At 34.1% G+C, this 23,935-nt stretch overlaps 1 protein-coding gene across 8 annotated transcripts in view; it reads right to left on the bottom strand.

Moving 5' to 3' along the window:
- Positions 1–23,935, bottom strand: part of PHF14 (PHD finger protein 14) — a 156,650-nt gene that overhangs the window by 44,274 nt on the left and 88,441 nt on the right. For 5 of the 8 annotated variants that reach the window (XR_015797834.1, XM_088150653.1, XM_088150648.1 and 2 more), the window contains exons 17-18: positions 20,100–20,217; positions 15,433–15,465 (exon numbers count right to left, since the gene is read on the bottom strand). Coding sequence is in view for 6 of the 8 variants with exons in the window: in XM_088150653.1 (XP_088006779.1) it covers positions 15,433–15,465; positions 20,100–20,217 (151 nt within the window). In the remaining 2 variants the exon portion in view is untranslated. Of the gene's footprint in view, positions 1–15,432; positions 15,466–20,099; positions 20,218–23,935 lie in introns of those variants that run through there. The other 3 variants (XM_088150649.1, XM_088150650.1, XR_015797836.1) reach the window with 2 other exon arrangements.

Raw genomic sequence — 23,935 nt, 5'->3', positions numbered from 1 at the left:
ACATGTATCATGGGAATATGTCATTTCCAAAACTTCTTAAGGGAAGACCTCCAAGAAAAAAGCAGTAAGTCTGTCTCTTGCCCAGAGCCTTCAATATGAGCTAAACATATGTGACGGTGTGAAAACAAAAACATAAAACAATCCTATGAAAAAGATGAAATCCATGAATTGCTAGATCAATAAGTAATACAAGTAAAACTTTGTCTGAACCCCATCTAGTGATTAATTGTGTTATTAGCAAGGTGTATCACAAGTATAGGAAAAGAAGTTGGGAAAGAAGGTATGCACTTCATACTGATACTAAGAAATCATTCAATTTCTAGTTCATAATAAAACATTCCCTTTTATTGGCCTCAAAATGAGGCATGTGCCATGATACAGTAATGATGGATCAAATCAATAGCACCAGGGAGAACATGCTCCTGGTTTGATCCAAGGCACAAAATGTTCCCAGTTAGTACAGATGCTGAGTATGACTAATGTACTTTAACTCTGTTCTTCCTCCTTTGATGTACAATTTCTCTACTTAATGGGGTTGCTTTTCCCTACAGTTCATACTAATGACTTACAGCATCTTCCCAAATCATCCAAAGACTGTTGTGTTGATAAAACAGTAAAGAGGACTATAGAAGGTGGGTGAAACTAGAAGAAGCTGTAAGTAACTAGTAAGGAATTGGCCTTAATTCATTTTAGTAGCCTTCATGAGGTAATCCCCAATCTATAAACAATTATTTTTTTACTGACTATTCTTATTCTTCAGAAGGTGGGAGTTTGGTTATGTAAAGCACTATTACTTGCAAACTGTGTTGTCAAGCAGACTTATCATCACAACTCTGATCTATATAGATATAGAAAAGAAAAATAAAACTCTGTAATAACAAACATTTCTATAACATTTGATTTTCAAAGCATCGGACTATGCAGATAGACTATGCAGATCGGACTATGCAGATAGACTATGCAGATAGGTGTGAACATGAGCTGCCTGTGGTCAAATAAGACAAACAGAGTGACTTTATGCTATCAGAAATGGTGGCTATCTGAGAAAGGAAAAAAAAAGACTAGAATAGCATTCCTAAAAGTATAATTTGTATTAAAGAGTTGCTTTATTCACAATGTGCAATACCAGCATATTTGTACAGTAATGCTACGTAATGCTAATGATCACTGCTCATGCAATTAAACAACTTTAACAGTGAGAACAGCCACCCTATATTCTATGCAATGACTGAAGACATTTTATTTATTTATTTGGTAAATGTATGTAGCCACCCATCTCACATAAGTGATTATGAGCAGCATACAAAGTTAAAAAAAAAAACCCACAAAAAACAATGCAACAAAATAACCAAAAACATAATAATTAAAAAACCATTAAAAACAATAGAAAACATTAAAAATCATTAAAAAAACCCCCAAAAACCTAATTTGAAGGTGAGCACACTCAATTTCCATAACAATACAGCTACTTTACAGGCTCCACACCCATATTCCCAGATCCCCAGGCCAGATGGCAAAGCCATGTCTTCAGGCCCTTCAGGAAGGCCAGAAAGGTTGGGGCCAATCTGACCTTGGGGGAATGATTTTCCAAAGGGCAGGTGCCATGGTAAAAAAAGCTCTCCTCCTGGGTCCCATCTAATGACATTCCTTTGTGGATGGGACTTGCAACATTGATGTAGCATAATGAAGCTGGGAGGTGCTGGGAGAGGTTTTGCTCTTCTAGTGGCTCAGGGTAAGAAGAGGGCAAAACTGTATTTGTGTCAATCTTTCTGCAAGTTGGTGGAGAGGTAGCAGTCAACATGGACTGCCACACCATCTACTTGTGTGATGGTGAAGCAAAAAGAAGGGAGTAATGGCTCATACCTAATTTCCCAATGTTTCCTATGACTATAACACTTGAAGAAAAGCTTCAGGTTTTGCTATGAAGACTACTCACTACTCAAGTTTTTGTTCCTTTGGAAGGCAGTCTATTTGGAACATTCAAAAAGTACCTTCTGGGTAAGGAGCACTGTTCCAAGATCAAAACATTTTTCCATTTTATGCATACTCTAACTTCAGGTATCTGACTTCATCTACTTTTGGAAGGAGTCTGATAAAAATAACTTAATGTTGGTTTCAATGTAAAATTTCTTTAACATGGTAATCTATATCTAAAACTATTCAGGCTTAGGTTATGTTTCAGGAAAATAAAATTAGAGGTAGGTGTAGTAGAGTACTGAAATAATAACAAGGAATAGCTCAGCATATTTTGCATTTTATTTTGTAACTAATTAACCTCTGTGTTTCAACTTCCATTGTACTTATGATAAGAATTCAAAACAACTCTGCTTCCTCCATGGGCTTTATAAATGAACTTATTAAGCTATATAAAAATCTGAACAAATATATTAATCTCTGCCTAAGCTACTCTTGCTTGTTGCAATGATCATTATCAAGCTATATTAGACGCCCCTGCAAAGAATGCAAAATATGTGCTTCTAATACATCACTTTGCTTCTACACAGAATAATTAATTACAAATAAATTAAAATATGTATTATTGACCTTTCTTTTAAAAAATTCCTTACGCAGGAGGTAAACTTTAACTTAATAGTTGGTCAACTAATTTGCAGTCATAATGAATCTCACACAATTGCTCTACCACATTCCTACACATATGGTTATCTTTTCAGTTGCTTGCGGATTTCCAGTAACTGATGTCCATGCTTCTTGCTAACATCCTCTGTCAGCATATATTTAAGGACATGTAAATCATTGAAAAATGTAAGATTTTCCTATTCCTCATAGCATATCTCTTCCAATCACACATTGGGATAATAATTCTGTTCTGAGCTAATGAAACAAAATCTCAGCTGTGGAATAAATCTACATGAAATTCAGCTTAAAGTCTTTTCAATCAAACTTAAAGAATATGTTTTCTTTCTAAGGGATATGCCCCCTACAGCTTTTCTTTTCCAATTGGGGCCACAGCAAGAATTCCTGGAAAGGAATTACTCCTATTTTGTTGAGGCAACTGGCAAATGATCATATCTTGTAACACTGCTGCGGCAATTGAGAAGGTACCTAAAAATTACAAATCAGCACAAAACCTGTATGTTGGTCTCGTTGAAATTAGTTTCTGGGAATGGATAGAAATGCTGTTGTTAGCTCACCTTCTTGAATGTAGGCTTTGATTGGGCTTTCTGAATATATGCTTAATTATTTTAAATAATGTGATATAAGCAATTAAATCTTTAATTTCTAAATATCTTCAACCATTAAAAGTGAAAAATTGGGAAATGGCTCAGATCTTATTGTTACAAGAAAGAAGGGGAAGGGGAAGGAAAGGAGTTTCCAATTCTGAGGGCCACATTCAGACTTCACAAAACCTTTTTAATAATACTTCAGTGGAAGAAGCAGCAGCACATTTATAAAAATGGGCTCCAAAGCAGTGGCAGATTTGGGGTGTGAATTTGACAGATATAGACAGAACAGGAAAGGTTTGGGTCAATTTTGCCTCTCCCCTTTTCTTCCTCCCCTTTCCCCCAAATTTTCATGCATGAAGATTCAACAAATCCATTTCTTCTCCTCTGTAGCTTAATAATTCTTTATATTTACTATAATTCACTTCAAGAATGGTGGCTCCAGTATTCCATACACATGCTAATGTTTAATTTAAACATTAAACACACATTGAAAAAAATTGCTACTTGAGAAAATAAAGAAAATATCTTTCTATAACAATACATTTGAATATATTATGTTAACTCTATCAGTTTTCATATATCATCCTTTACTCAGGATTCAGCTGAAAATTACACAAGCCATAAATTAGCTTTAAACAAGCTTTGAATCAGACAAGCTAGTTTTCAAATTAAAAAGCCGTCAGTATATTACAAGGTGCTGTCATTTTATTACTGCAATCAATTTTGTGTGGCCTGAGGTATACGGAAAATGGATTCTCTCTTCATTTGCAAAGGGTTTATCGCCTGCACCAGGCTCTGAACTACTTGACTGCAGTAATGAATTTGAAACCCAAGTTACAAACAAAGACTTTTAGAAACAGTGAAGCCAAAGACAGTGGTTAGCTTTTAGAACTGCAAAACAAAAAAGCTGTTTCTTCAAAGAAAAGCTATGAGAACGTTTTTTTAAAGCAGATGTTCAACAGAAAAAAATACTATTGTTTTAAAATGTTTGTAATTACTTTAAAATTCCTTTTAAAATGCAGTGCAATTTTATAAACTATTCCACTGCTTGTTGTTCTATATATTTGAAGGATGTGCCTAAAAATCCTCTTATGCTGTACGTTATCACAAAATCATCCCGATTTTTGTCTCTTTTGATTTCCTTATATGAAGAAAAGTAAAACAAATGAACAAAAGTGACCTTTTAAATGGTACTCAATTTAACTAGAATAAGCATGGCTTCTGGGCTTGTAAAAAAATAAATGATCAGGAGATAGGTAAATTACAGTAATACATACATTATATATTCATCAGAAAAATGCCCATTACCCTCAGACATATTTTGTACTTATCATTAAAAGATTAAGTGGTCAAATATTCATTAATCATGCTAATACTGGAGTGTGTCTGAATCTTAACATGGTCAATCAATTTTTCATTCTGTTTAGACATACTACTGATTTTAAGAAGTGACAAGTTCAATTTCCAGTATTTCATATAGGCTTTTGAAAGAAACAAACAGCTGTTGCAAGGTAATGTACAATGTCGACTATACACCATATTGTTTATGAAAGCTTCTTATGGAGAATAAGTACATTTGAGTTGGCATGCACCCATCCTGAATAATATTCAATTTTGAAAATGTTCATTAGCCTTATGTAAGGTTACAGAGTACTTTCTCCTCCTCACTAGAAGGATCAAACCACATTTTATAAAAAGTCAGAAAATATCTTCTTAATGGCTTAAATCTTCTACATATTTGAACAGTAAAAATTCAATTGGTTATAAGCAATATTTCTCAAAGGCTGCCATATATTGGGCAAGATTCTCAAGCAAGATAGAAGCTTATCAACTATTATGTTTTGTCACACACTGAAATTGAATTTTTAATACTTCCCTACCAATCACTCAAGATTTGGGGTAACTGTTGTTTACTAAGAATCATTTCTTCATAGAGTCTCAGGTAATGAATGCATCCTCATCCCACATGATTTTTCCAAATAGCTGTACAGAAAGGTGCAATAATGTAAAGTAATACTTTGTAAATATTCCAAACTTTTATAACTGGATACAGAAGTTCACCTTCTTTTCAGCCAAACTCTGGTATGCCCAAAACTTGAAAATTAAATTACTGGAATACACTTTGACTAATGGGGAGAAAACAATACCAACTCTAAATATCTTCATTCAGCAATATTATTTGTCACATTTATTTGTAATATTAAGAATAAAGATGGGTAGGAAATAAATGCTATTCTTGTGAATAGGTCCTGCAAAACATGTTGCATATACACATTTGCTGAGACTTGTAAATAAGCAGGTTTGCCCTGTGGGATTGAAAAGTGTCAGGAATGAGACAAGACACAGCAGATGATGCTATGTATTTGATTTAATGAAACTAGCTGAGTGTTCCAAAATCATTTAGTTGCAAGCTGCTAATACAGATGCTATTATTAATACACTGGAAGCTAAATGCAAAGAATATTTTATTATATCTAAGTCAGCAGCAGTATTAAAATGGATCTGTTTATTAAAAAAAGGAATGAACACTCCAGCTACCACAGTTTAGTGGCAAAATTAATCAGCAATCTTTTGCTGAGCTCACAGTAACTGAAAGGTCAAAACTAGTGCTGCTTCAAAAGCTGGAAAATTCTTCAGTCTTCATAAATTAAAGACACTGAAAATTATGCAGAGTATTACTCTGCTAAACTCACTGGAATTTTTTTTAAGATGGATTTCTCCCTTATCTCTACTCTGTCTTTATAGAGTTATATTTATCAAATTAATCTCCACAGTCAGTTCTGTTCCCCACCCATTCTCATTACCATGATTATTTATTTATTTATTTATTTATTTATTTATTTATGTCTGTCTGTCTGTCTGTCTGTCTGTCTGTACAGCACAGCACAGCACAACACAACACAACACAACACAACACATCCTTTTGCTCTTCAAGGGCACCTTTATATTCCAAACACAAAATAAAAACTGTACCCTGATAATGGCCAGTTCTATAAATCAGTATACAAGGCATTTGACAGCCCAATATAATCCTAGAATACCAAAACCCTGGAATTTTAGTTTCTAGCTCAGAATACTTTGGTCTCATATGATCAATGAGCCACATAAAATAGTACAAAAATACACGGGACAATAGTAATTGGATGCCCTGGACTCTGTATCTAGAACAAAAACTTTCTAGCTGTAGAAGCAGATCAAAATATGCTAGAGATGGAAAAGATCCACAGAATTGCTCTTGTGTGCAGGATTGCATGGAGTCCATGAAGAAGTGGCAATGCATCCAAGCGTTACAATTTACTAACAATTCTAAAATTTCTTGTTGCTTCTATCACTGAATAAATCTTTGCTAGCTTCTCTGCTACCTCTAATTATTTCACATTTGGTGCCTTTCCATACGCACTCAGTATTTTGCTAAGACAATTATCTTAACATAATTTAAACACAGATGATCTCATCACCCTTGCAAACCCTTTCTTCCCATACTTTTTCCAATACGGTAATCCTTGCTTAATGACCCTAATTGGGACTGACAACTCTGTCACTAATTGAAGTGGTCATTAAGTGAAACATCACATGACTGCCCTGCTTAGCAACAGCAGTTCCGGCTGTGCTCAGTAAGCAAATCGCCCACAGTCGTTAAGCAAGACATCACCTGACCATGACTTGCAACCTTCTGTGGCTTCCCCACTGACTTTGCTTGTCGAAAGCTGGCTGGGAAGGTCGCAAATGGCGATCATGTGACCATGGGATGCTGCAACTGTCGTAAATGCGTGATGGTTGCCAAGTGCCCGAATCGCGATCACGACTGTGGGGATGCTGTGATGGTTGTAAGTGTGAGGACCGGTTGCCACTTTTTTCAGCACTGCTGTAACTTAGAATGGTCATTACACGAAAGGTTGTTAAGTGAGGACTACTTGTATGTTATTTGCATATGAGTGCACTTACTTATGTCACTGCTTTGCCTCTAGTATTCTTTCGCATTTATATCAAATATGAACAGCTTTTCTATACTTTATTCCTATCTTTCTTTTTTGTTTTAAAATCTGTTGTTATTACTGGTTCATTCTATCTTTCTTCTGCTACCACCAGTCCCTTAGGAGATTTTTCATATATCAGTACTATGAATGTTTAGATGGTTCTAGATGGTATACAATATTTTTGATGGAAAGTGGGCTAAAATTATTACAGAGAAATAGCTAAACCTTTAAACTCTAATACAGCTTCTTGTAGAACCTACATCAAAATGTGTTGACAGCTTTTCTTCAGCATTCCAGCAAGGCAAATATTCCTTCCAAAACATCTATTTCTTTCTGCCTCTTCTATTTCTTCTCCAAGCATCCTATAATTTCTTAGCATCCTCACACCTGGTATTTTGGGATGGGACGGGGAGACTCTTTTAAGATTTATGATTTTTTTCCTCCTAAAACTTAAAAAATAATTCTGATACTCTGAGCTTCTCCCATACTTCATATATTCCTCTTACCAATGAAAGTAATATCTGGATAAAAAATGGATATACCTATATGTTATCTCTACAAGGTTTTTGTCACAATTACTTATTTTTAGATGCCTTCTGGCATTTGTTCTCTGTTTAATGTATAAATAATGAACATTCAATACTTACAGTCTGAATTAATTAAAAATATCTGAAGCTTGAGCTGCTGGTCTAAACACACAGATTAATTTTAACAAAGTACTTATTCTATTATTTCATCGATATATGTTTGTAAACATTTCTTTGTTAAAGCACTTAAGTTAATCTGATACTGAAGAAATATTTAAAGAAATAGCTGAAAAGTTAGTAACTTCTAACAGATAAATACTATAAGACAACCACAGCAAATACAGATAGTCCTCGTGTAACGTCCATTCATTCAGTGACCGTTTGAAGTTATGATGGCGCTGAATGAAGGGACTTACAGCAGGTCCTCGAAATTCCAGCTGCTGCAGCACCCCCATGGTCATGTGAACAAAATTTGGGCACTTGGCAACCAGCTCACACTTATGACCAGTTGCAGTGTCCTGTGGTCACATAATCGCCATTTGTGACCTTCTCTGCTGGCTTCCTACAAGCAAAGTCAATAGGAAAGCTGGCAGGGAAAGTCACAAATCTCTCAGGTAAGTCTCCCCCACTGGCCATTTTGCACTCACATGTACCACGCCTTTCTTCCCCCTTTGCTCGCTCACATGCACGCACCACACCCTCCTTCCCTCTACCCTTCCTGCACTTGCACTGCTCTGGAGAATCCCATTCCCCAACTCATGTGCAGCCTGCACACTCCCCAGTGACAGGCCCACACTCCTTACCTGGGCCTCCCTCTGCTTCCTGTTTAATGGGGTTATGACAGGGACTGCCTGGATTGCCATCACTAAGCAATGCAGTGATGTGACATCGCACTTTACAACTGCATCGCTTAGCAATGGCAATCCTTGTACCAATTGCTGTCGTAACTCAAGGACTACCTGTATAATGTTTGATACTGCTTGTTGCATATAAAGTTTTCAAGGCAGAAGATTCAAAATACACAAGACTCTCCAAATACACCCAAAGGAGTTTGCAAACCACTGAACCACATAATCACTTTCATCCTTTATGGAAGATACGTTTAGTGAAAAGCTAAGATAAATTTAATTGCTCCTAGAATTTAACAATGCAAGATACAACTTTAGGATTTAGAGAAGGTATTTTTAAACCAGCTACAAAGTCACAAAATATTTGTGCAATCTCATGGGAGAGTTAATTATAACATACTTAAAACTATATTCAAGTGTTAACTATCTGTGGAAGGAAAATATTTTTTAACAGTAAGAATAGTAAAAATCAAGTAATTGGTTCTTTCCCCTTCTGCATATAAATAGTTCCTGATTGTTCAAATCAGACATCTCCAACTTTTATTTTTTGTGTTCTTCATTCATAAATGCCATGCCCAAATTTCATTAATATCTGATTTTACTCTCAAAAATCAAGTTTTGAACTGATGTTTACTACTATACAATGAAAAATTCTTAATAAATAAGAATTTCACTGTCATGCTCCAATATAATAAACACATTCTATTATACATATTCATCCTATTAGTCTTTTGCAACAATGTACAAGCAGTCCCTGGGTTAAGAACGTCTGACTTATGGAGAACTCGTACTTACGAACGGGCTGTCTATTACTAAAAGTGGTGGACAGCATTTTCCTTCATTGAGCAAACCGCTGAAGTTGCACAATGTTTTCAGGAACTGTTGAAGCTGCGTGTTTTTAATATACAGCCTGTTTTCAGTGGCTCATGAAAACATTGTGGAGCTTCAGCGATTCGTCGCCTCAAGGAAGGAGAATACCATCCACCATTTTTAGTAATAGGCAGCCTGTTCATAAGGACAAGTTCTGACTTACATACAAATTTGAGTTAAAGACTTAGGAATGGACCTCCTTCTTAACCTGGGGACTGCCTGTAAATATAATGAATAGACATGCAAAAGCTCTTCACACTACTGTTCTGACTCAATCTAACAGAAAAGGATAATCTGATTTAAATAGTTCAATGAGTAAGAATAAAAATTATGATCTTCTTAGAAACGACATGCCCAAACCCATTCACAAAGTGAACTCTGCAAATTTTCTTAGGCAGGGACTGCAAAAGCCATTGCATTGTAGGAGAAAAGTATTGTTTGAAGAAAGCAAATGAATATGGCAGAGTTACATTTTAGAATATGATGGCAAAAGCAAGGCCTACTTGCTATGTTTATCAGTTTAATTTATGGTGACCTGAGTATAAATGGACTACTAGATGGCCAAGATTTTCACTAAGCAAAGGAGACAGGTAATCTGTTTGGGATTTTATATATATTTAATACATATGATTTATTTCTTCCCCCCCCCAAAAAACAACCCCCCCCTCCAATTATTTGATCACAAAGTATTTTTCTGCCATTATCATTCTACTTCTGTTTTGTGTAAAGCAATGATTCAAATATATACTCCTGGTTATGTTTTCAGAAATTGGCAACCAATTTACTTTTATGATTATATGGCATGATTTTATACTTATGCTGTATGTTGCTTTTGGTATGTGTAGCAAGAGAACAGAATACAAATAAATAATTAGTATCATCCCTAGAGTTATCAGTAGAGGAGTTTTTTGTTGATTCTGAAACACCTATAGTCTTTGAAAAGTTTGAACAAAAGTAGTAGTAAATAAATCTCTACATTAATACATTAACTACATTACAGGAATTATCAAATATATATGGAATATTATATTCCCATTCTGTGGCTTTGAATGTAAACTATGCTGTGATTTAAAACACAACTTTTTCTTCCTGCACAACCTGCTATACAGATAACTAAAATAGCATGAAAATACAATTAAAAACAATATATTAATAAGGAGGGACAGGAATCAATTGTTAGGCATCATGCAGCAGCATACTAATAGATTAAAATGCACTTTTAAAATTACATTAATACATCATACTACATTCTAGGTCATGACTGATGATTGTTTGTGGCATACTTTTGAAGGGCTACATTTTTGGAAATTATCAAAACAAACATGCAACCCTCCAACTACATTTTCCTCAGATATTTGACTACCAAAAAGCCCTACATTTGAAACAACCGTTAATGGTGTACATGTTTTGGTAAGCACTGAGTTTTGTAGCTATTAGCAGTTTATGAGGAAGGTTCTAACAGAAAGGGCCATATCTATTTTTTCGATAATGTTATTCTATTAAAGTTAATATGGGTCCTTGTAATTAAGTAAATAATAACCAAACTTTGCAATCACAGGATGTTAATAGAAAGAAATAATGGTGAACTACAATTTGTAGGCAAACTTGTTTATAATTCTATTGTCAGCATGGGACCTTAATTATTTGTACTCTAATTTAAAAAAAACAAACATATAAGGAATCTTAAAAACAAATCAATTAGATTAAAAAAGTGAATCCAAATGGACTTTCTAGCTATCAAACGTGATATATGAATGGTTATAAAGGTGTTGTCACTGAGAAAATTGGTCTGGCTTCTCTAAATATGGAAGAAGACTATTTGCCACAGAACATTACATACAGATATCTCCTATGAATCAGTCTAAGATAAGAATGCTTATGCCCTACAGAAATACTAACAATGAACATGTGGAACAGGAGTATAGAAATAATTGGGACAAACAAACCTCTGTCCTCATAGAGTAACCAATATGATATCCAATTGCCAATTTGTGCAGAGGACAAAAACTATGGAAAAAAACATTCCTATGGGAAGATGATTTGAGCTATGGTCTGTTATCCTTCACTGCTACATGAGGAAATAAGGTCACATTAATCAGAAATATACAGAAAACACATTTTTTAAAATATATTTTACATTTTGAATGTATACAGCAAATAACATCTGAACAGAATAGAAGCCCTAGGATGAAAATAGTCATGGCCAGTGAGCTCTCTGTTCAGCCTTTTCAAATACAAAGGGATCTTAGCAGGGTAATCTGGTTGCAGGCAGCAGTGCTGAAATCAGCAGCATGTAAGAAGATGCCATTTATTCTGACATAATTTTGTTCCATTCTTCTAACACAATTGTTAGAAATGAACTAGGTAGGGAATTCAAATCCAAATCTCCACTCAGCCATAAAACCCACTGAGCGATGTTGGTCCTGACAGTACTTCTCTTTGGCTACTTAGTTCACAGAACTATGGTAGGAATAATACTGGCGAGGAGGATCATATAACATTCCTTAAATTTCTTGGGGAAAAACGTGGGACATAATATTGGAAAAATAATATGATAACTAATATAGTTATAAGATGTTCAGTGCTGGGAGTTGAAGACTTTAGCATCAAAGCCACAACACCTGACACCAATCTGCTCGAAGCATGTTATACTTTAATTCCATTGCCTTGTATTTGAAAGCTGTATCTTCAGCATTAGAATAAGCTTTCAATTATACCAGTGGCTTAAAAAGACACATATTGAAAATTAATTAATGTTATACACACAGGAATTCTTCTGATCTTCCTTTTAAAAATAAGAGGTGATTTTCACGGGCCAGGAGATAGAAGCTGTTTCGTAATATTAGGATGTACAATTCCAAATTCTATTTTTCATACAAATAGTAAAATTGCTGTTGCTTGGGGAATAAAAAAACAGAAGAATGTAGGAATTGTATTTTAAAGCAAACATGATAATTCTTTGCTTCAAACCTACATAATATTCCTGAATCTTTCTTGGGTAAAAGAAAGGCAGCATATAATCAAAGTTACAAATTATGAGGAATAATTACTCACAAATTTATTTTATTTTGTACTCATTGTCCAGCATTGGCTGCCAATTAAATTATCTGCCTTTCAATAACAAAAACTGGAAAGTCTATTCACTTATTTTCATTACTATTACTACTGGCAAATATATCCTTGTCAACCACATAGCAAATATCCTTGCATAGTATGGAGTGTGTTTCAAACGCAACAATACAAGTTTTGTAATGAATGTGCTACTCAGCTGAATGCCCATTCAAGCATCTCATGTTATGATTCTCAGTACCACAGCCCTAGGACAAACTTCTTTGACCCAGATATTGCTGAATCTGGTACATTTCATTTTCTAAATATAGCAGCTGATCAGATCTTGTGGCCAGAGCAAAGTGCAACAACTAATCTACATTAAAGTATTATCAAGAAGAAATAATAGAAGTCATATTTCCAAGGCAACAGTCATTTGATAAACTCAAGCAGATGGTCTGCACTACACCACGCAGTGTTCAAGCAGTCTAGCATCTTTTTGGGGAACCAAAAATATCATGGGTCTCCTGCAGAATCCATTATCTGAATGATTTTTCTGTGTAGGAAAAACTGGCAAATTCAGCACGCAGTGCTCTGCTAAATACAGTCAAATTTGAAATTATGAAAATTTCAAAAAATATAGACTTTTGAATCTGATATGGGATATCAATAATACGGTTCTATATCCATACTATCAGAGAATTTAATTACCCAAGTACACAGTGGTTGATCCTTAAGGACTATAAAGTAGAGTTGTGCAATATTTTGGGTTTGATTCTAAAAAAAGGTGCTCTGGAGAGTGTAGATATTTGTCTATAGCTCTTTAAAACAGCTGTGCCTTTTCCTGTGATCACTGGACAGCTCTAGAGGGTAGCTGTATGAACCTAGGAAAACAGAGTTCCTTTAAAGAATTGTACACAGGTATTTTGTTTTGGGCTCCATGTGCTCCAAAAGACCTCTTTGGAATCAAACTCACTGACCTCTTATAAAAGAATATTTAGTCATTAAGAGAGAGAAAGAGTTTTCACTTGATCTGTAGATCTATTTGGATATCATCAAGGATGGAAAGGAGGAACAACTCATACCTTTTTCACAAAGAATATCAGTTCATTAAAATTGATTGAATGGATATTACATATTAATATTGTATTTTATATATATATATATATATATATATATATATATATATATATATATATATAAAATACAATATTAATATGTAATATCCATTTATATATATATCACAACATATATACAATCTTTCATATTCTAACGATGCCAGCTTGACAGTTCTCCACTAAAAGGATCCATATCCAGTTTCCTTGAAACATCAACAGATGCCACTATATGACAATGCTTGAGAATCTATTGGTCTATTGTTCAAGACAGTGTCTAGCACTACTGTTAGATCCACAGCATATGGTGCATAAATTTTACAATTACTATGCCTAAGTTTCTACTAGACTGTATGTCAACATAACATTTTTTCACAATAATACTCAAGTGGCTATTGATGAGTCTGCATAATATGTTCTAAGCACTATCAATATACAGAACTTAGACGTTCGGTTAAATCAGACAGCAGACCACTAATCTAGACTGGACACTTGTAGATTAAATATTGCAGAAGCCATTTTTTTCCAAGCTGCTTCATTTCCAGCCTTGCTCTCTTAATCATCCCTGACAATTGAACATACTGTTTGGACAATTAGGAATTATAATCCAAAACATACAGAAAGCATCAAGCTGGAAACAGCTGCTTTCATGCTTTTTCAAAGCCATGGTTTTAAATAAATCAAGTTCTATATTAATGGTTGAAAGTGCTGGCAATGCTTAATCTGGAAAACAGGATTAGGGGAAGATAAGATAATATTTTTAAATATTTTAAGAGCAATCATGAAGAAAATGGAGTAGGCTTGTTCTCTATTGCTCCAAAGGGAAGTACAGAAAGCAACTTGTGAGGAAACAGATTTCATTTCTGAAAAATTTATAAGTAAAAACTATGCAACTATAGAACAGATTTACTCAGAAGGGGTTGGCTTTCCTTTACTTCTGCAAATATTAGATACCATCTGTAATGAATGTCTGAGTTGAATCCAGCACTGCAGATCATGTACTGAGCAGGGGATTGAACCAGATGCTCTCTAGTATCTTTTCCAGCTCTTTGGTTCTGTGGTCTATGTGTTTGAAAAGGAATCTTCCCCTCCAAGTGCAAGAAACTGTACAGCAATTTTCTTTCAATATATGGTATGGAGGAGCACAAAGTTGACAAAGCATGATGAATGGTAAAACAATGCTGCCAAAACATTCACATGATCCTCAATGAAGGCAGCATTGTGAATTAGCCCACAAGTAACATGAGCAGTACAGACATGAAGGCATGCACCTTTTGAGTGAAGGGAATTATGTCTGTTTGAAAAAGCTAAGTCCATTCTTACAAGCGTACTTGGGGATTTAAATCTGGTTCGATGGTGGAACCTGACAAGTTAATGAGATGTAAGTGGTTTGTCAAAGAGGAGAAATTCAGCCATTGTTGGTACATACATACATTAGATCACCCATGAATCTCAAAGGATTTCTTTAAAGGTTAAAGGTTTTGAGGACTTACTCTGTCGTAAATCTAGAAGGGCTTTAAGCCACAAATCTAGGGATTTACTAAAATATAGCCAACATGAACCTGCGCTCACCTTTGCCATGAGTTAGCTCTTCTTTTTTTGGTTCTTTGCAACAGGCTTCTTTTTTAGAAGAAATTATTGCTGTGCTTATTAAAATCTATGGTTTTGGCTCCACACTGCTGTGTACATACAATTATTTTATGGGTCTGTATTTTATAAAGTATAAATGCTACTGTAATGCAAAATCATTAGCAGTATTTTAACAGCTAAGTATTCATACTAATGTCAATGTATATATGCCAACAATCACTGTTATTTAAATTACAAAATAAATATCTAATTTTACATGTTTTAACAATTACCTGATACTTGTTTTTCATTCCATCCACTTCACCCTATATTTAACACATAAGGTATTTTGCAGTTAGTAGAAATGAAAAGTACAGGGCAAGATCCAGTTAAGCATTAGTTTCAAGGGGAGAGAGGCAAGCCCACACTTCACTGATGCCAGGCAAACCAAAGATCTTAAAACTGAAAATCCTTTGACAAATATTAGGAACAAAATGAATGCATTGCCTTTATATTCTGTAGCAACTTTACTATTATTCACTAAAGACTGAGTATGCCACTTCGTAAAGCAATTTGAAAAAAAGACACCAATGGGAATCGCATATTTAGCCTTCAAACACACTCTCTCAACCTAAGTAAAAATTAGACGTTACTGTGGTACTTGAGTTGCCTTGTGTGGACAAAGGGACATTGCTTTCAGCAAGGAATGTAAGACATGGAAAGATCTAAGAAAACTTTCCTCCTTCTCCTATCTTATCTTACAAATAATTAGCCCTGAGTAGCTTCTGGGAAATCCATTTTCATCTTTATGCAAGTAGTACATAACCTTGCAAGTAGTACATGATTCTGTTTCTGCTTGCAAAGACCCTTGTGCAAGGTATCTCACATTTTTTCACAAGTGATTATGACTTCATTACACTATAACATTGATTGCTCAGCTAATGTTTGTACAACAGCCAGTGAAATCTGCAAATCTTTAGGAAAACAATACTACCTGTTCTAATTTATGCATACCCTAATTTATGCAAACCCTAATTTATGTATACCCTAGATAAATAACTATTGAACACTATTGTTTAAAAAAAGGCTGTTTTGTTGAGAGCAAAATTAAATTAAGTAGTTAGGTCATATCAATGGCTATAATATTTTTGACAATCTGTACTGAGTGTCCTAGGATTTATATGTGACAATTTGCCTTATTTTTGCTTTAAAATATACATTCTATTCTGGCTGAGCATCTTCCTAGAGGCTTTCTTATACCTCAAAAGTTTGAAACATCAAAGCTAAAAAATTTATTATGTGCCATCACACAATTGTTAACTCTTAGTGACCAAATAGATAGACCTTCTCCAGGATAATCTATTCCCAACCTGGCCCTTCAGGTCTTCCAATGGTGCACCCATCACCACTATAATTGAGTTATTCTACATTAGTGAAACTAAAATGTTGAAGACAATTAAGGTTTAGGTTAGATCTTCTTCAGTCCCATACTTTCTTGCCTTGTATATTTCCTAAAGACCTATTTGAATAACAGTCTTCAAAAGCAGATAGTCAAAAGTTATTAAGAAAATCTTTCAGCCAAAGCAATGTTGGCTTTTTAATACCTAATACTGCCTATAACAGTGATGCTGATCTATGCACCATTTGTAAGGCGTTTGCCACTTCTTAACTTTTCCTTCTAAGGAAATATTTTAATTGAAATCGGCAGAGTGAATGTGATGTTCCTTAAACAGACAATTTTATTAACAGAAAAGGCACAAGTCACTTATGCCCCAAATCAACAAATGTTCATCAACTTACAATGAGGAATAATGCTACTGTTTTTATAGCAGACTATTTATACATACAGCTCCACAGTCCTTTTCCATATATTTCTCAAAACCACCCTACCTCAAATTAGACAAAGAGGTCAATAGCATGATTCACCATATCCAAGTCAAGGTAAGCAGCAATACAAGTCAAGAGATCCTCAGCAATGCATATAACTGGCACAACATAGAAAGGTTCGTCAATCTTCATGGCTGCTTAAAATTGAGCATAAGGATGCTTGGGTGAAATGCCTGTTTTGTCCACAATTAGTAGCACAAAGGTCTGCTTATGCGCTTTTGTACCTATCCCAGCTCAAAAATCAGATGACTCTGGAACTAAAAGATATTACACCTTTATGCTCAAATAATGGTTGTATGTCTCTTTAGTTTGTTGCAAACTGAACAAATTTGGTTTTTTTCAGCAAATTAGGTGAGTCACAACCTCCTAACACAGAAAAGGAAGAATAAAAGACTCATGAGTATATTTTTAGGGGTTACCTCATATTCCAAAGTATTAGACTCCATCACTTACTCTTATAGTCCAAATCTGGTCCCAGGACTGACTCCACTAAATTCTGAACATGATTTCTGCTTCAAAGTAAGTTTATGAAATGCCACAAAGCTATTAAAAAAACTAGACTGTAAAGCAGCAAATAACTGATATCAATGGACTTAGATCCAGTATCTTATTTTCTTCTCAAGTTGGTAGATGTACTTACACTGTTCTACCTGTAATGTTAATAGGTTTTTAAGTAGCATACACCTTCTCTTTCAATATCATGTCTTTTAAGAGGTGAGCAAGGAGGAGATTCACTAAACCATACTTATATAGCTTCTCTGTATAAGTTGTTTAATATACTGTGAAAAAAGAAAGTTGGCTATTTTAATTGTATTTACTACATTTAAAACATCTGCCGCATCTGAAAGAGCACGCTAATTCAGCAAGATACAAGCAACAGTAACTGAATAGTTGCATTATGAACACAGATTATGAAACAATTAGTACTAGCACTAAAAAAATACAAGTACTTTTATGCTTTTATGAAAGGACTAACTTGCAGGTAGTTTCTGATATTTGTTAATCTGAATAACAAAGAACAATATGTATTTCTATTACAATTAGTTATAATATTATTTAGCTATATTCTTCAAACAATAAAAAGTTAGTCTTTAATTTATCTTATAGTTTAAATTAGGTTGGTGATTTTAATAGGTGACTATACATTAATATCCTATGATTAATTTGCCTTTAGGACTGATTCTTTCCAACTCTGATTTCACTGGTGGAAGAAGTATTGGCAAAAACTAAAAGCTAAAAAGAAGGCACTGCTATTTCACTGTTTGAACATATACATGAAACTGCTGAGGTGTACAAAAAATAATATTTAGTGGTAGAAAGAAAAATGTGGTGTTGACAAATTGGCTCTGCAAATTCACTGCCATAAAGCAAAGATTGTCAATCAGGACAGATTTCCTGTTCCATTCCCAATGGACCTTTCTTATGCAAGGTCCATCTGAATGTCTGTGATTGTGTGAGCTGTGTGTAAATAAGTTAATGCTAAGGCCCCAACTAAGAATTCCAGAACCATGAAAGGTTCTGGCTTTTCTCTCACACAGAGCAATGTGGGATAGAAAGGAGAAATCATGCACTAATTAAAAGTTAGATGGGGGGAACGGCAGCCATGAGACGGACTGCTAGGTATACACAATCCCACCCCACAGCTGGGTTTCATGCAGGTAATAAAAACTGTTTGGAACTGATAACAGTATTTTCTGGACTGAGCCTAAAGACTTGTAAAACTCAGAAGCACTGTTTTACTAGATAATTAACACTTGCAATGTATAAATATGCCCAAAGACTACATTTTAAAACAAAAGTCACTGCATTCTTTTACTTAAAGCTAAGTATTATTCAGCAAAATGGATTAAGATACTACAAAACAGAGTAAATTGTTTTAAAACTGAGACACTGCTTTATGACAAACTATCACTAACAAGAACTTAAAGCATTTCTTTCTAATATTAATTGCTTATTCAAATGCCATTAAATTTGCTCATGCCGAAAACAGATGTAAATTAACTAAGATTATCACAAACAAGAGGTAAGATTACTATGTACCAAAGCTCTGCTGTTTTTAAGTTAACACAAGCAAGCAAACGGCATTAACAAATTATTCTTAATCATGCTTTTTCAGTTATTTATCTTCGAGGAATTTTAGTTTGAAAGATTGCCTAGAATACTGTAAACATTTTTAGTTCACTCAGAAACTGGGCTTCATTTAAATGTTTTTCTGTGTCCAGAATCAGGGTGTCTGTCAAAGAATGGGTCAAAAAATTCATGATGGTGACTGGGATTGTGCAGCTGAAGCCACACCCCTCTTTTATGAACATGGAGCTTTAATTGTGTGGCTGTAGTTAGATGGGGGGATGCCATCTAACTTGCTGTAGATGCCATCTTGACTTTTTTGACCTCCTTCTACAAATACACCTGTTCAAAACCCAGTGGATGGTTACAAGAATCCTGTGTCAAAAATTACATCTTTACCAAGAAGAATTTGATTAATAACCTTCACTACACAACTTATGCTTTCATTTGAAAAGGAGAATTACAGCCTTGCTTTGCCTTATGGCTTAAATAGTATGTTGATCAAGTTTATTTCAGCATATGTGCAGATGATACAAAGACTGAGTTGTCTCATCTTTATAAGTAAATACATGTATCAAAAGAACAAAGCACTGTTAGCAATAATGAACTGTATTTATCATATATTTTCAATTATATTTTTAATCTCATTTTAAATGCCTCTATTATTAAGACAAACTATACAGAATATAGGCCTGTTACAGTAAAATGATTTAGCAAATCGTGTACAGTAAAATGATTTAGTATGATTCAAAGAACATTTCACAGACATTCATCATTAAACTCTTAAGAAGTACAGAACATTCTGCAGTTAAATGGATGAGAATACAACACAATTACCTGAATAATTACGAATGTTAAGCTATGCTTTGCAAAAAACAAATCATGAAACTTCCCAGCAGGATGAATTTTCTCTCTTACTGTTGTGTTCAAAGCTCAAGATGAGCTTTTGGTAAACATTTTCTAAATTGTAACTTTATCTGCATTTTCACAAGACTCATTAACTTACTTTGGATGATGAAGAATCACATTCTTGACAAATCCATCCATAGCCAGTTTGTTTTGGAGATTTTTTCAAGGGAGGGTCCAAACAACCAAAATGATAGCATAATCTGCATTCATCACACCTGCATTAGAAACAGAATGATTCTTTTATGCTCAATATAGAATTTAGATAAAAATAGAGAATCAACCGAAATTAACCATGAAATCTGAACAAATCCTAAAATATAATGAAATATACATAACTATCTACTGCTATATGTTGAAAATATAGCCAACCAAGGATGGAGCTTCATATGGACACTAGCGCTCCCAGAACTCCTGAACTGATAGCTAACTTATTAGAGAAAGCTGATGGATTAATATTAGAATAACAAATTTTGTTAACATCTCAACTATGTTGCAGAAATAAAGAACAGATATCAAGAGAACCCCCTTTTTAATGGAACTCTTCCTGTTTAGGGAACTGGGAGTGGGAGTGCTTTATCCCTCTCCTTATAGACTCTTTGTACCCGCCAATAATTGATCTGTAGAGATTTCAGAGGAAGTTCAGGGAAAAGGAGACCAAGGAGAAAGTCCTGCCATGCAAGCATGTTTCTGCCCATCCAATTTTATATTCCATTTACAGCATGAATAAACAAACAAACAAATATGCATCTCTCATCATACGAAAAATAAGTGCAAACAGCTGCTCTTCAATGAATGAAAATGAATGCACATAGAATTCTGATAATCATGTCTTTTTATATGGTATATAACAGTTTTGGAGATATTTTAATAGAGTTGAAGGTTGCATGACAGAATCATCCTTGCTCATCATATGATTGTTTTTTCCTCCTCCATTATCATCTTTGGTCAGATGTTATTAAAAAAAATTTTTTTTGAAACTAAATATAATAGCGCATCATATCACATAGAATTATTATTGCCTTGGCTTATAAACCTATGTAATATATTGTAAATAAAATGATCCTATTCCTTCCCCTGCACATAATGTATGACTTCCAGACCTTGTTAAACCACAGTTGTTTGTAAAACATCTGAACCAAGAACACTATTGAGTTACATCTTCCCTTTTTGGTATTTTGGTAGGGAGAAATTATTGGTAGGGAGAAACACATTGCAATTTCTTATAAGAAATTTGACCATTTCCTGGTTCAGATGTAATAAGAAACAACCAGTATTAGGCTGAAGTTATTATAGAAGAATTGGTCCACAAACTATATTTGTTTGTGTTTAGGTTGTATTGCTGAGAAATGTATAAAATGATGTGTAAGAAGAATTGCAACTGATAGTGGTCAAATTCCAAGGGGAACAGGACTTCAGATGAAGTATTTCTTTAATGGCCTCTTATCTCCCCCCTCCCACCCATTAATGCTTTAGTTGTTAGTATGATACATAAAATGAATATGTCAATGTATTGAATATGCAAATAAAGCATTTACAGAGTCCCTGTGTCAGGTTAGCTTATGCAGTTGAGAAGAACCAACTCTTTTATCAGCCTCACAAATGATGAAATCGAGCCACTTACATTCCAGCATTTTAATTTCAAATATGGTATATATTTTTGTTCCTAACATGGAGCTAGTTCAGCAACTTGCCTACCTCATGATGTAGCAATTTCTAAGAATAGGTTAAAAGTTTTAAGCTCTTCCTTTCTTGTCATTAAAAACAAAGGTGAAATTCATCTATATTTAAGATGACAAATTTCAATGTTAAAACAAAACAACTTTCTGAATGACTATTAAACTAGAATAGCCCATGACATTATAAAAACAAATTAACACACTTCTGTCTTCTATGCCAGGCCAATTGCTTCCACAGTTAAATGTAGTAAGTGCTATTAGTCACAGTCAAATCAAGAGATTCAATAATATATACATATATACATATAATATATATATATATATTTAAAAGTAGCTAAGAGAAAATTTTTCAAAAATAAAAATTCAGAACTGAGGTTAAATCTCTTGGCACAGCAAGAAAAGTTGATTAGAGGCTTCCATCCATCTGTTTCTTTAATAAAGTGAGCTCCATCTGCTCATGTCCTTGGAAATTTTTTGGCAGTTTGGCCTGCTGTGTACAAGCCCAATATAACTCTGGGCTTTTCCTGTTCATAATTAATCATTATGATGATATTATGCCCTAGTCAATATTGTACATCCTGATTTTAAAATTTAAAAAAGATAAATGAGATAATAGCTAGAGGTCAGGCCATTCTATTTACAGAACTTAACATGCACATCCAATTTCATTACATTTTGCCTACCTGCTCAGGAAAGAGTCTTATCAGCAGGCCTGCTGAAGTCTAGGGGCATGGAATTCTTAGGGGCATGGAAGACTTAGGCTTGTCTAAATGAAGAAAACTGTGCCTATAATTTGTATATCTGTAAGTCACTATAGTTTTATGCAAAATTCAAAGCTTCTAAATAATTAAAAATGTATTTCTTCCAGGGTAAGATAGCATAAACAAAAGCATTTTTGGCTGAAAAAAATGTTCACCTAGAACTCTTTACCAATATGAATTGCACATTTATTTTTAATCTTTACATTTAGTGTTTTTTACTTCATATATTACAGTGAAAGGTTTGTCCCAACTTCCAACAGTACCCATTTAAATTTGATGTTCACTTGCCTGCATTTACTGCTCAAATAAGCAGAAAAGTAATATATTGTGTATGGAAGGGTAACAAAGATACTGAACCAAAAATGTGTTGATCAAATACATACATATATCTATACAGCAGAAGAACTGCATTTAAAAATAAAACACAAAAGCAAACAAAGTTTTCAACGCTCGTCCTCCTTATTAAAACCGTCTTCTTTTATTAATAAATAAAATGCAGGCAGGATTGTATAAGTTCAACTACAGTCTAAGAGAACCAAGATTCACAGGAATTCTGGATTGTGTGTTTCTTTGGGATTTATTTTTTTATGACCTAGTTGCAGACTGATTATCTTCTAATGGGATGCATTATATTCTTTGTCATTTTGAAAGAGGACCAAAATTAGACAAAGAAACATAAAAGACTGAAAACTGAATCCAAGTACTATTACATGCCCTCTGAAATCCAGAAATAAATCATTTCTCATTAGGTATTATTTCCCAAACTTTATCTCTTAAATGTAATTAAAGAGAATGGGGAAAAATAGAATTTTTATACATACTACTCCAAGAAAGTTAGGGCCTCTACTTATTTCAAGAGAAACATCTCTTATGACTGTAATTAGCATTTTAGAAATTCTGATATAATTTTGGTTGTGAAGCAGAACTATTTTGTCATCAATACAGAACAAATACCTACATATTTCCTCAAAGAGCTGGAATATTCTAATTTGAAGTACAAGGCTTGAAAATAAACACTATATTGGTTGATATTTTAGATCCAACTCTATAAAATAAAAAATATTGATTGTATATTTAAATATCTTTTCTAATCTCGACAATATAAGGAAGTCTTGAAGCAATATTTCACAAAACATTTATATTATCGCAATGTTACCAAGATACGTTTGCTTCTGATTTAGTCCATACATGTGTTGCTTATTTATTATGTTAAGCTTATCAAATTTATCATCCGTCTATCTACACTATATATATGTTAATTAATTGATATTATTTAGTCCAAATTCTTCCTTATTTAAATGCTTTAATTGTTGGATTCCCCATCTGGGCTGAAAAAGTACCAGGCTGGAAAAACAGTTATAAGTACATAAGTTACATTGAATTCAATTGGATTAAATAGTTTCCCTGAGATGTACTTTATATGAATTCATTGAAGATTTCCAACTTTGTGTCTACTTAGCTTTCAGTTTTACCACACCAACATACAAAGGGGTTTA

This window comes from Python bivittatus, unplaced genomic scaffold (assembly GCF_059951505.1).
Source record: "Python bivittatus isolate LINGU-HERP-01145 unplaced genomic scaffold, Pbiv_v1 ctg000610_np1212, whole genome shotgun sequence".
Lineage (NCBI taxonomy): Eukaryota > Metazoa > Chordata > Lepidosauria > Squamata > Pythonidae > Python > Python bivittatus.
The sequence above is the reverse complement of the archived record's forward strand: the minus strand, read 5'-3'. Positions and strand labels throughout refer to the sequence as shown.